This window comes from Martes martes (genome assembly GCF_963455335.1).
Source record: "Martes martes genome assembly, chromosome: 15".
Taxonomy (NCBI): domain Eukaryota; kingdom Metazoa; phylum Chordata; class Mammalia; order Carnivora; family Mustelidae; genus Martes; species Martes martes.
The window spans coordinates 23,861,784-23,874,818 of NC_137903.1; the positions used below are offsets into that span (position 1 = coordinate 23,861,784).

The 13,035-nt window shown below is 35.1% G+C and overlaps 1 protein-coding gene across 1 annotated transcript in view; it reads left to right on the plus strand.

Annotated features, from left to right (window-relative positions):
* Positions 1–12,712: 12,712 nt before the first annotated feature.
* The window catches only part of LOC308355514 (complement factor H-like), a 47,832-nt gene continuing 47,509 nt past the window's right edge, over positions 12,713–13,035 (plus strand). Inside the window, exon 1 of the mRNA XM_080823785.1 lies at positions 12,713–12,873. Within this exon, the coding sequence (XP_080679911.1) occupies positions 12,792–12,873 (82 nt within the window). The 5' untranslated portion in view covers positions 12,713–12,791. The remainder of the gene's footprint in view (positions 12,874–13,035) is intronic.

Here is a 13,035-nt window from a genome sequence, read left to right on the forward strand (position 1 = left end):
TGCCATAGCCTGTTCTCAACCCAACAGCCAGAGAAATCCCTAAAAATATAAGTAAGATAATGCCATTCTTTCCCATTGCTTAAGATGCTACAATAAATTCCACTTACTCAGAGTAAAAGTCAATGTTATTATTAAGGTCTTTAAGGCCCCAGAGGATGTTGTTTCCTCTCTGAATGTATGTCTCACTACTGTCTTCCTCCACATTCCTGCTTCAGGGTACATCCTGGGTATTTTTGCACAGACATATGCATGAATTTTTCTCCCTCCTTCAAGCCTTGCTCAAATGTTATAGTTTCAGTAAGTCTTAATTTAAATTGACAAACCTGTTTAAAACTTGAACTTATACCTGACTGATAATATAAAACACTGATACCTATACAGCCATTTTGGAAAACAATTTAGAAAATTCTTGTAAACTTAAGCAAACACTTAATGTAGGAACCACCAATTCCACCCCTAAGTATTTACCCAAGAAAAAGAGATTGTTTATGTCCATACAAAGACCTGTATACAAATGATTGTAAGAGGTTTATTAGTAATCTCCAGAAACAGGAAATAACCTAAATGTTTGCCAACTGGTAAGGGAAAAACACACTGTGATATATCTATTCACCTGAATGCTACTCAGCAATAAAAACAAATGGACCACTGGTCTGTGCAACATTGTTACTAAAACTCGAGCTCTGTTGGTCACTTCTATAAAGTCAATACTTAAGAGACACGTGTTGGTTGGAAAGGAAAGGTTGCTTTACTCAGGAGGCCAGCAACCTGGGAAACAGCTGAAGAACGTCCAAGGATCACCTCTGGAGTTCTAGGTTAAGGAGCAGCATTTTAACAGGGGAAATTCAGGGTGGGAGATTACAAACATATTGATGAAAAGGGGCAGGAAAATTTAGGAGTAATCATGAGAGAAGATAGAGCATGCGCATTGAGCAAACATAGATGTAACCTACATCTCATGTTCATTTTCAGATGGAGACTTAACACCCGAAGGAGGCAAAATTTGGCCCCTGACATCGGGAAGTTAACATAGGACAAAGAGAAGTTGTTATAGGCCTGCTCTGAGAGCGGGTGTAAACTGTTTGGAGTCTTGGGCTCATTTTTTGGATAAGGAATGCAAGACCTTCTTGTTTATAGGCTGGAATCATACCAGCTGACCCTGAATCCAGGCTTCTGCAGAAATAGCTCGTGAATGTGTTAGTGGGGCCTGAAAAAACACAATAGCTGATTAGGGGAAAACAGTTTTCTGAAAAATAAGCTTTAAACTTCCTGCTAGTTTTAATCACCTTAACCCTGTAGGGCATGGTTTCAATACCACGGATGAATCACAAAATCACTTTTCTAAATGAAAAAAAAACATTGAAACAAATGACTACATATGTTATAATTTTATTTATAGGAAAATTTAGGTAAAAAGAAAGCTATAAGGACAGCAATAAAATTAATATTTGAGAAATAATGGAATGAAAGGATACTGAACATAAAAGGACACTAAGGAACACTTCTGGTTATAGAAATATTCTATCTTGATTGTATTGGTAGTTATATGACAACATTTCCCAAAAGTCATTGAACTATACACTAAAATAACATGAATTTTACTGACTACAAATTATACTGAAATAATCATTTGTCTTAAAAGACAAAGTTGTTTTTTTGGCAAAGATGAGTATAATTAACATTCTGACAATATTGATCAAATAAAAAGAGGACACGCATGCAATGTTGAGAATGAAAAAAAGGGACATGACTACAGTTACAGCTATAACTGACAATGATGACAGTAATATATAAACATTTCTGACAGAAAATTTGCAAAAATTTTGATAAAACTGAATCATGGATCAAGCAGAAGCCACAATAGCCCAATAAAAAATAAGATACATGAACCTGCAGTCAAAACTCAACCAACATGAAAAAACATGTTCTAGATCTAGAAGATTTTTTAAATTTTTTTTAAAGATTGTATTTATTTATTTATTTATTTATTTGTCAGAGGGAGAGCACAAGCTGTGGGAGTGGCAGGCAGAGAGAGAAGCAGGCTCCCAACTGAGCAAGGAGCCCAAAGTGGGACACATTCCCAGGATCCTGGGATCATGATCTGAGCTGAAGACAGAGGCTTAACCAACTGAGCCACCCAGACATCCTAAGGTCCAGATGATTTTAGAGCAAATGTTACCCCACTATCAAGGAATAGATATTTCCAATTTTATACAAATTTTCCCAGAAAATTAAAAAAAAAATGGACAACTCCAAGAGTCACTTTAAAAAGCTGGTATAACTTATTATCTACATTATATCTGGGTACTATAAGAAAAAGATATTACAGTCTGATGTCAATTGTGAAAACAAATAAAAAAAACAGTTCAGCAATATAAATCAAAGTTAACACAGCATGAGTAATTTGAATATATTCTAGTAATATAAGGTTATGTTGATATTATAGATTTTTTTAAAATTTGTAAATATATAGCAGATTAAAAGGAGGAAACTGTGTAATAAGTGAAGAAAAAGGTGATAAAATTTAACACCCATTAATGGTAGAAAAACCATAAAAAACAAGCAATATATGCAACCTCAATGTAGAAGAGTAGCAAACATTCTTAATGAAGCCATACTCATATCAGTCTCTTTATCATCAGAAAAAAAAAAAGAAAAAGAATATGTCTACTCAGCTTTTATCAGTATTGTTCTAAAAACCTGTGCCAATGCAGCAAACAGATTTAGAAAATGTAATTTTTAAAATTACATAAATTAGCAATGCATAAATATAAGAGAAGTGGCTGAAGACCTAAATAGATAAGGACCCTCAACCCTATGGTCAACTAATCTTCCACAAAGCAGGAAAGAATGTCAAATGTAAAAAAGACAGTCTCTTCAACAAATGGTGTTGGGAAAACTGGACAGCCACATGCAGAATGAAACTGGACCATTTCCTTACACCACACACAAAAATAGACAATAATGGATGAAAGACTTAATGTGAGACAGGAATCCATCAAAATCCTTGAAGAGAACACAGGCAGCAACCTCTTCAACCTTGGCCACAGCAACTTCTTAGACATGTCGCTACAGGCAAGGGAAACAAAGGCAAAAATGAATTATTGGGACTTCACCAAGATAAAAAGCTTTTGCACAGCAAAGTAGACAGTCAACAAAACCAAAAGACAACTGAGAAGATATTTGCAAATGATATATCAGATAAAGGGCTGGTATCCAAAATCTATAAAGAATTTTTCAAACTCAACACCCAAAGAACAAATAATTCAATCAAGAAATGGGCAGAAGACATGAACAGACATTTCCCCAAAGGAGATATCCAAAAGGCCAATAGACATATGAAAAAGTGCTCAACATCACTCAACAGCAGGGAAATACAAATCAAAACCACAATGCGATACCACCTCATATCAGTCAGAATGGCTGAAATTAACAAATCAGGAAACAACTGATGTTGTTAAGGATGTGGAGAAAGGGTAACCCTCCTACATTGTTGGTGGGAATGCCAGCTGGTGCAGCCACTCTGGACAACAATATGGAGTTTCCTCAAAAAGTTAAAAATAAAACTACTGTATGGCCCAACAATTGCACTACTAGGTATTTATCCAAAGGATACAAACTTAGTGGTCTGAAGGGTCACATGCACCCCAATGTTTATAGCAGCAATGTCCACAATAGCCAAACTATGGAAAGACCTTAGATGCCCATCAACAGATGAATGGATAAAGAAGAAATGGTATATTTACAATGGAATATTATACCCCCATCAAAAAATGAAATCTTGCAATTATCAGTGATGTGGATTATTCTAAGTGAAATAAGTCAATCAGAGAAAGATTTATCACAGGATCTTGCTGATATGTAGAATTTATGAAACAAGGCAGAGGACCATAGGGGAAGAGAGGAAAAAATGAAACAAGATGAAACCAGAGAGGGAGACAAACCTAAGAGACTCTCAGTCATATGAAACAAACTGAGCATTGCTGGAGGGGATGGTGTGGAGGGATACAGTAACTGGGTAATGGACATTGGGAGGGTATGTGTAGTAATGAGCACTCTGTATTATATAAGACTGATAAATCACCAGACCTGTAACCCTGAAACAAATAATACATTTTATGTTAATTAATTGAATTAAAAATAATTTTTAAAAATCTGTGCCAATATAGCAGAGAGCTTTAGAAAATGTAATTTTAAAAAGTAAATAAATTAGAAATGCATAAATATAAGAAAAATGGCTGAAAACCTGTGTAAATAAAATGATTAAATTTTATTGTAAGAATTTAAAGGAATCTGAAAGGGATTATACCATATTTGTGGAAATGAAAAAAAAATGTAATTTGACATACACGTTAAGTGTAGTTTCACTAAATGTCCTAATTGACTCAAGCAGATTCAAATTATTGAGGGAGCAAAGATTCTAGAATATTCTAGAATAAAGTGGAGGAATTCTTTTATCTAATATCAAGATCTGTCAGAAAGTTGTGATAACTAAGTAAGTAGGGTATTGCCAGTGGGAAGACAAAAACTACTCACTGGACTATAAAATTCAGCGTCCTGCATATAACCATTTATGTATGCAAATATGACATAATGAAAGTGACATTGGCCATCAATGTGAAAAGGAATATCTTATCCATGATGTTAGGAAAATTGGTTATCTATATTGGAAAAAATCGCATTGTATTTGATTTCACACTATCTATAGATACATAGTTCTAGGTAGACATAAACATGAAATGAATATTTTGAAACTTTTACAAGAAAAGAGAGAATCACTGTGCTTTCAGTGTAAGGAATTACTTCATGTACAAACAAAAAGTCCTAATCTATATTTGTAGGTCGAAATCACCTACACATATAGATTGTATTTAATAAATATTGATTGTATTTAATAAAATTAAAATTTCTATTGAGCAAAGGACTCCAAAAACATGAAATATTAAAAAGCACAGAGGTAAAAGAAATGAGTAACATGTTATCATCTTATAAAGAATTCCTACAAATCAATAATAGAAGAGACATACAACTTATCTTTTTTTTAATTGGGCAAACTAATGAGTAGGCATCACAGAGAAAAAGCACCCAAACAGACCAATGAATATACCAATAAATGTAGTGGAGATTTATGTATGTAAATATATATGCACTATGGAGGAAAATGAAGCTGCATACAGGGATAAGTGAAAGGGGCTGGGTTAGGAAGATATTTTGGGGATAGGATAGACATGTCTTATAATGCATCAGCTGTGGTACAAAAAAGAAAATGAGAAATTGAAGATGGCCCCTTGATTTGGGCCTTGAACAACTGATTAACATTCATTAAGATGGGAAGACTAAGGCTAAAGTAACCTTTTTTGGTGGATGGAGTGATGAATTATGAATTTTTGTTTTATGTATGTTAGGTTCTAAATGCCTGTTAGTGTTAACCAGTTATTGATGCCTCAGTTTGGGGAGTGTCTTCACATAACTATAGTAATAAACCAAAGCAAAAAGTACTCCAGATATTGCCGTATATCATAAAAAGAAATTTGGCAAAATTTACAGTCATTTCTCTTATTTAAGAAGCTGAATTAAATAAGAATAGATGAAAATTTGCTCTTTAATCAGGAAACATTGAAAGAATTTTTGTGATGTCAAGATATAACACTTCAGCCACAATTACATTAATGTTGTGACAAACAAAATTATTTAAGATATATAAATGTGTATAAAATAAAATGCAGCTATAGTAACAAGTTTATTATACATGTGTTAAGATCTAGACAGATTTGTTTCAGTGAAAAAGCCCATAGAGACATTAAGAAACAGAACTTGAAAAAAAGTAATTTTGCAGAGCTAAGACTCTTTAACAAAGTGAATTTTTGCCTGTTATACTACCTTCTTCTTCCAGCCTCCATCATAACAGTCCAGAAGAGTGGTAGTTCAGGGCACTAGCCAAAACAGTAAGAAATTTACTGGAGAATAAGGGAGACAGGTAATAAAAATTAATTAAAAATTAATTAATTCACAATTTGATTAGATGAAGTACAGGAGATTTTTTTCTGGGTCAGTAAAACTTTTGTATGGTACTAGAGTGGCAGATACATGACATTACACATTTGTCAAAACTCATAAAAGTTTACAGCACAAAAAGTAAGAATTCATATATTCAAAGTTTTAAAAATCAATTATGAGGTTGAAGGATCTCAGGATGGAATGCAAAATGTAACAAAACAAATAAACAGTATTATAAATGCATGATATAATGTCACTGAAGAGGGAGGGAATGAGGGTACTGACCTAAATAACTTCAGAAATTACTGGAACTGTAAGACTAAAGACAAAGGAGCTGAACATAAGAAGTACTATAGTTTGTGAAATTATTTATCATGTGGGTGTTGATCAATAAATCTGCAAATACTATATATGCATACTAGAATTAAACAAAAGGAAATCAGTGTGAAATGGTAGGAGCCAAGCTTCTTAGTGTTAGAAAGGGAGCTTACAAGATAAGCAAGGAGGAAAACTAGAATGAAATATTGAGTATTGGGTTAGAGTCAGAGCCAGTGGTCTGAACATGTAGATACAGAGAGATATGGAAATATGGGTATATACACAGATTAGTGTATATGCATATATTTCTTGGCTCTGCTGCCTGAGAGAGCTCACAAGCAAGAACCCCAGTAACAACAAGCACATCAGCCTCTGGATCTTGGTTTCTAATATTGTCCTCTAATAAAAGGACCCAGGACTCCCAGAGAAATGGCAGGTTCTAAGTCTGGGGAAAGAAATGTACAAGATGATCCTGAGTCCATTTTGTAGGGTTAGAAAATAAGGAAGTGCTAAACAAAATCAAAATCATAGGAACATGCCAAGAGTACATAGGAGTCACCTGAAAGAGCTCAAAATGGCTCAAAATGTGGATTTGAGAACAAAATAAATACTGTAGCGTTCATGAGCATAAGACATAAGTAGAGCCATTTTGAAATGCAGCCAGAGCAGCCATTTCAGAGGAATTGCCTTGCATGTCCAATTTTCTGAACCTTTGAATCGGACTAAAATACCAGCATTCCAGAAAGTCAGCAGGAAAGCAAATACCCTGCTTGAGAAGACTGATAAAATTGAACTTTTGGCTAGTCATCACTTTGCCTGACCAATCAAGAAAGTACAAATATAGCCCTATTTCTCAGCACCAATGAACTCTTTTCAAAAACAACTTACCTAATCTTCCTCTTTTTTCCCGTAAAATTCCCAAGTCCACCTTCTGTAATCAGTACACTGTTTGAGTTTCTACCTAAATCCGTGTACCCCAAATTGCAATTCTTTGGTCCCAGGTAAAAGCTTTGCTTCTTGAACTGGTTTCTAGTGTTCAGGTTGGCATATAAGTTTATCACTTGAAGTATAAACCAAACATCTAGAAATCCATACAGATGCTCATAAATGACTGAGTAAATAAATGGGAAGTTAAGAAATGAATTTCCATACTGAAGAATTCTAAGGAATTTATGTAAATACTCCCCATAAGGTGGTGGAGCTTAATTCTTAATTCCCAACAAACACCACTTCATCTAGGTAATTCAGGTTAACATCATCAATGATGTCATGTTGACAATATGTAACTTTGATATGATGTAATGAGATTGACAATTCCTTTCTGTGATCCTCCTCCAAAAACACATAACCTCAATAAAATGAAGAAAAAAACTTCAGACAAACTGCAACTGAGGGACCGTTCAAAGTTGCTGAACAAATTGTCAAGAAAACAAAGAAGACATAATGACTAAATGTAATGTGATGTGATACTCTGGATGGGATTTTGGTAAAGAAAAGTGATGTTAGATAAAAACTAAGGAACTTTGAGTAAAGCATGGAGCTTAGTTAATTACAGTGTATTATTCTTGTTTCATTAGTCATGACAAATGTGCCATAGTAATGTAAAATATTAACCACAGGGGAAACTGAATAGAAACAGGGATTCTATGCACTGTATTTGCAACATTTCTTTAAGTTGGAAATTATTCTAAAGAGAGTCTATTAAGTTTTAGCACTAGGAGAAATGGCAATATGGATATTCTTATATCTATTTAAAGAAAAAGGTACTTCATAATTAAAACCTTTCCGCCAAGAAAAGAAAGTGGAATAGGAATTCATGAAACTTAGCCTGTGTAACCCTTACTCATTTTTTTCAAAATTCACTTAGAGCATCTTCTCTATTTTGAAGGTTTCCCTATTACATGATTTATGTTCCTTTTCTACTTGGTGTTACACTTATTGGTATGTTTACCTGTGTTCCTCTGTATTACCATAAGTTCCCAAGTCGGAGCTATAATTATTTTTCTGTTCATGGTCATCATCCAGCTAACATAAGTACATGTGGTCACCAGTATGTCCTTATTAATACATGGAGATTGAGACTATGGAAAAGAAAGAACTAGAGACAACAATATAGGAATCCCATATGAAAACAACGACTGGAAAATGAAACAAGAAGACATAACTGAACAAAGCTAGAGAAATTTAAGAACAAGAATAATTCAGTATCATGAAAGACAAGAAGAGGAAGTTTCAAAGAAAAAAATCAATAATGACAAAAACATCAAAGAGGTTATGGGGAATTTTATATCACAATTTAATAGATATTTCTAGAAAGAGATAACTTACAAAAAGAAACTATATTCTATCAAATACGGCATAGTATCATTATGCAAAATATTTAATTGTGTTCCATAAATCTTCATTAGAGACAAGAAAAAGATTAATTCTAAGAGTTTCCTCAGTCCAGAGCAAAAATTGATAAAGTTTCGGAATAGGGTAGCCCCATTTATCTGTAGGGGTTACATTCCAAGATTCCCAGTGGATGCCTGAAATCACAGGCAGTATTGTGTCACGGAGAAGAACAACTCCGTGTCACCGCAAGAAGTCCCAGGGAAGACTGAGAGAGAACGGTGGGGGAATTAAGAAACACAAGAGACAGAAAGCTGGAATCAGGAGGTCTCCATGGGCAGATGACCCAGTGAAGCACCATCATGCATAAGAGACTTTGTTTTATAATTCAATAACAAGAATGTTTATCAAGGAGCTTGAGGTTGGAGGACAAGTCCCACATGACCGCCTTGCTTCAAAACAAGAGTTTCTCAAGCATATTTACAGAGGAGCTCAAGGTCTGTGTCAGCGTGACCCAGACTGATCCTGTGAGCCAAAGCAAGTAGTGAGTGAACTGCAGGGATTGCGGGAGGTAGCCCTTGGCAAGATTCCCTTGACTGAAGGACCATGTCAGTTTGCAGTTAGTTCCCCAACAGTACTGGACCCTATATATATGATTTTTTTTCCTACATATACATACATATAAAACTATGATAAAGTTTAGTTTGAAAATTAGGTATAATAAGAGATTAACAACAATAACAAACCATAATAGAATAATTATAGCACTATACTGTGATAAAAAAATATGTGAATGTGGTCTCCCTCTCTCACTCTCTCAAAACATCTTATAGCATTGTACTCACCATTATCCTTGTGATGATGTGAGATGATAAAATGCCTACAGGATGAGATGAAGTGGGGTGAGTGATGCAGGCATTGTGATCTAACATTAGGCTACTATTGACCTTCTGATGACATGTCAGAAGGAGGATCACCTACTTCTGGACTGAGGGTGACCATGGGTAACTGAAACTATGTCTAAGAGGGCACTCCTGTGTATATACTTGGAGTCAGAAAAAATGGTTACCCTAGTGTTAAATCTTCAAATATGATACCAGACAGCTTGGCTTCTAGTCTACAGAGGAATCTACTTAATTCCCTCTGAAATTCATCTTCACTTATGTGCAAAAAGGGAATGATATAATTATCCTACAAGGTGTACAAGGGAATGAAAGCAGATAATACATTTAATACAGCACCTGACACATAAAAATTCATCATTAACCAGCAATTATCATTAGATAAGTAGAGCTTGGAAAGTTGAAACAGTGTCATTGCAGGGCCAAACAAGAGACTTTGCTCACAGATATATATATATATTTTTTTTGGATCAATTAGCCACCATATAGTACATCAGTAGTTTTTGATGTAGTGTTCAGTGACTCATTAGTTGCATATTAACCCAGTGCTTGTTAGATCACACACCTTCCTTAATGCCTATCACCCAGGTGTCTCATCCCTCCCTTCTGCAACCATCAATTTGTTTCCCAGAGTCAAGAATCTCTCTAGGTTTGTCTCCCTCTCTGATTTCTTCCCATTCAGTTCTCCCTCCCTTCTTCTATAGTCTGCACTATTCCTTATGTTCCATATATGAGTAAAACCATATGACAGTTGTCTTTCTCTGATTGACTTATTTCACTTAGCATAATACTCTCCATTTCAATCCATGCTGATGTGAATGGTAGGTAGTCACCCTTTCTGATGGCAGAGTAATATTCCATTTTATGTTTGAACCGTATCTTCCTTATCCATTCATCTGTTGAAGAACATCTCAGCTCCTTTCACAGTTTGTCCATTGTGGACATTGCTGCTATGAATATTGGGGTGCAGGTGCCCCTTCTTTTCACTTCATCTATATCTTTGGGTCAGTAGTGCAATTGCTGGGTGGAAAGGGTAGCTCTATTTTTAACATCCAGATTCCATACTGTTTTCCAGAGTGGCTGTACTACTTTGCATTCCCACTGACAGGGCAAGAGAGTTCCCCTTTCTCTGCATCCTTGTCAACACCAGTTCTTTCTTGTGTTGTTGACTATAACCATTTTGACAGGTGTGAGGTGACATCTCATTGTGGTTTTGATGTGTATTTCCCTGATGATAATTGATGTTGACCATCTTTTCATTTGTCTGTTGGCCATCAACATGTCTTCCTTGGAAAAGTACCTATTCATGCCTTCTGCACGTTTTTTAATTGAATTATTCATTTTGGGTTGTTGAGTTTGATAACTTCTTTATACATTTTGGATATTAATATAGTCAGATTTTGAAAGAATAGAATTATTGAGAGTACATCTTTAGATCACAACAAAATTAAACAAGAACACTTACATAATAAACCCAGTGCTAATCACCGGTGCCCTCCTTCATACTCATCACCCATTTAAACCATCCACCTGCCCACCACCCCTCTAGCCACCTTCAGTTTATTCTCTACAGTTACAAGTCTGTTTTATGGTTTTCCTCACTCTTTTCTCCACCTATGTTCATCTGTTACATTTTTTTAAATTCTTCGTATAAGTGAAATCATACAGTATTTGTCTTTATAAGAAATCAACTTAAAAGATAACTAGAAAATCTCCAAGTTCCCAGAAACTGACACTTCCTCAGAAATTTTATTTTCTTATTTTTTTATTTGTTATTTCAAAAATTAAAGTGGGACTTGTAAATATTGTTGTGTGAATTCACTAAGCCTAGAGAAGAGATAAGGAAATGGACTCACAGATATCCAGTTGTCTGATTTATGATGAAAGTCAGAATAAAGCAGGGTCATAGGAAAGAGATGATATTTTCGGTAAACAGTGCCAGCAGAATTGGATCGCCATATTTTAAAAATGTATCTGTTGTCCTTCATTATACCATACACAGAAGTCAAATGCAGTCTTAAATGTGAGAGAGAAAAAAATGCTTTTAGAGGCAAGTGTCATTGTACCCTAGGATTAGGCAAACAATCCTTGAATAGCTCACAAAATATGCTAACCCAGTAGAAAAAAAAATTGAAAATTTGTTCTATCTCAAAATTTTAAAAATGCCGTTTCTTCTTAACCTCCAAACATTCTCTTTTCTTTTTTCATTGCAAATATGACCTTTATAAGGAAATGTTCTCTTATAGCTAGAACAATGAACATGCAAGGGGTCTTAATGACCCAGAATTGTTTTCGCTTAGACATGCCAGTGAATTCAGCATGACTTTGTGATTTGAACCCTCTGAAAAACTTCCAGTTCAAAAGCAGGCTACCTTTGTCAGTTGGACTCTTCAAGAATATGTTTAGAAAAATAAGAGTGAAGCATAATTCATACAGAGCCGTCTCCGTCTCCACCATCTCAATATTCACCAACCCACTTGTTTATATGCTCTTTATGCATATTATGTTTCAATAAAAAGTTTAAAAACTCAGTGTTCAAATGTCTTGATTTCTGAATTATTAAATGCAGTTATGACCAAGGAGAGTGATCCTGTTGCTTCACACACATATTTAAGAAGCCCTAAAAGGAATGATTTCCTGGATTGTGGGAAAAGCAGGCCAGCACTACATTCTTGGCAAAGTGCTCACATTGGTCTGGGTCTTGTTTGTGAAAGCACTGACTCACTCCAAGTTCTGTAAATGATTTTTTTTCAATATTATTTTATTTTTTCAGTGTCCAAGATTCATTGTTTATGCACCACACCCAGTGCTCCATGAAATAAGTGCCCTCCTTAATACCCACCACCAGGCTCACCCATCCCCCCACCAAGAGTTTCTATTCTTTTATCTTTTGAGGGTTTACGAAATCCAGAGGATATCAGCAGTTACTGCTTTGCACATTCCACGAACTTGAACGTATTCCATCGGAGAACATGCCTGGGTTAATGAAACAAATGAAAAGCAGTCACAGCATTAACATTCAGTGGGAATGCAGGGAGAATCAGATTCAAACTCAGATAGAGCTGGGGTTTGGGGTTAATTTTTTTCTTCTACCTTGCAAAATTTCTGATGGGCGGAGCATCTGGTAGTCCCTTTAATTCCCGAGTTGTGTTTCAATTTCCTTTTGAGCAAGTGCTTTCCTGCACTAATCACATTTCTTAGAGGAAGAGAATTTGACATAGTGTGAGCACTGTCAGCTATTAAATGTACTCCTCAAAGATCCTCAGAATGAGATTTCCAGGGGAGATCATTTGGCTTATATTGTGGGCTGTTTATGTTTCAGAAGGTAAGAGTAAGAAAAGGGAGACTTTTTCCTATATTATAAAACACTTGGTAATATGCTTTTCACGGTGGTAATAGGAATTTGGTCTAGAAAACATGATTTAATTACTGTTCTCTAGCTTTGTGTGTGTGAGTGGCTTTTGACATTGCTAGGTTTAAAAAATTG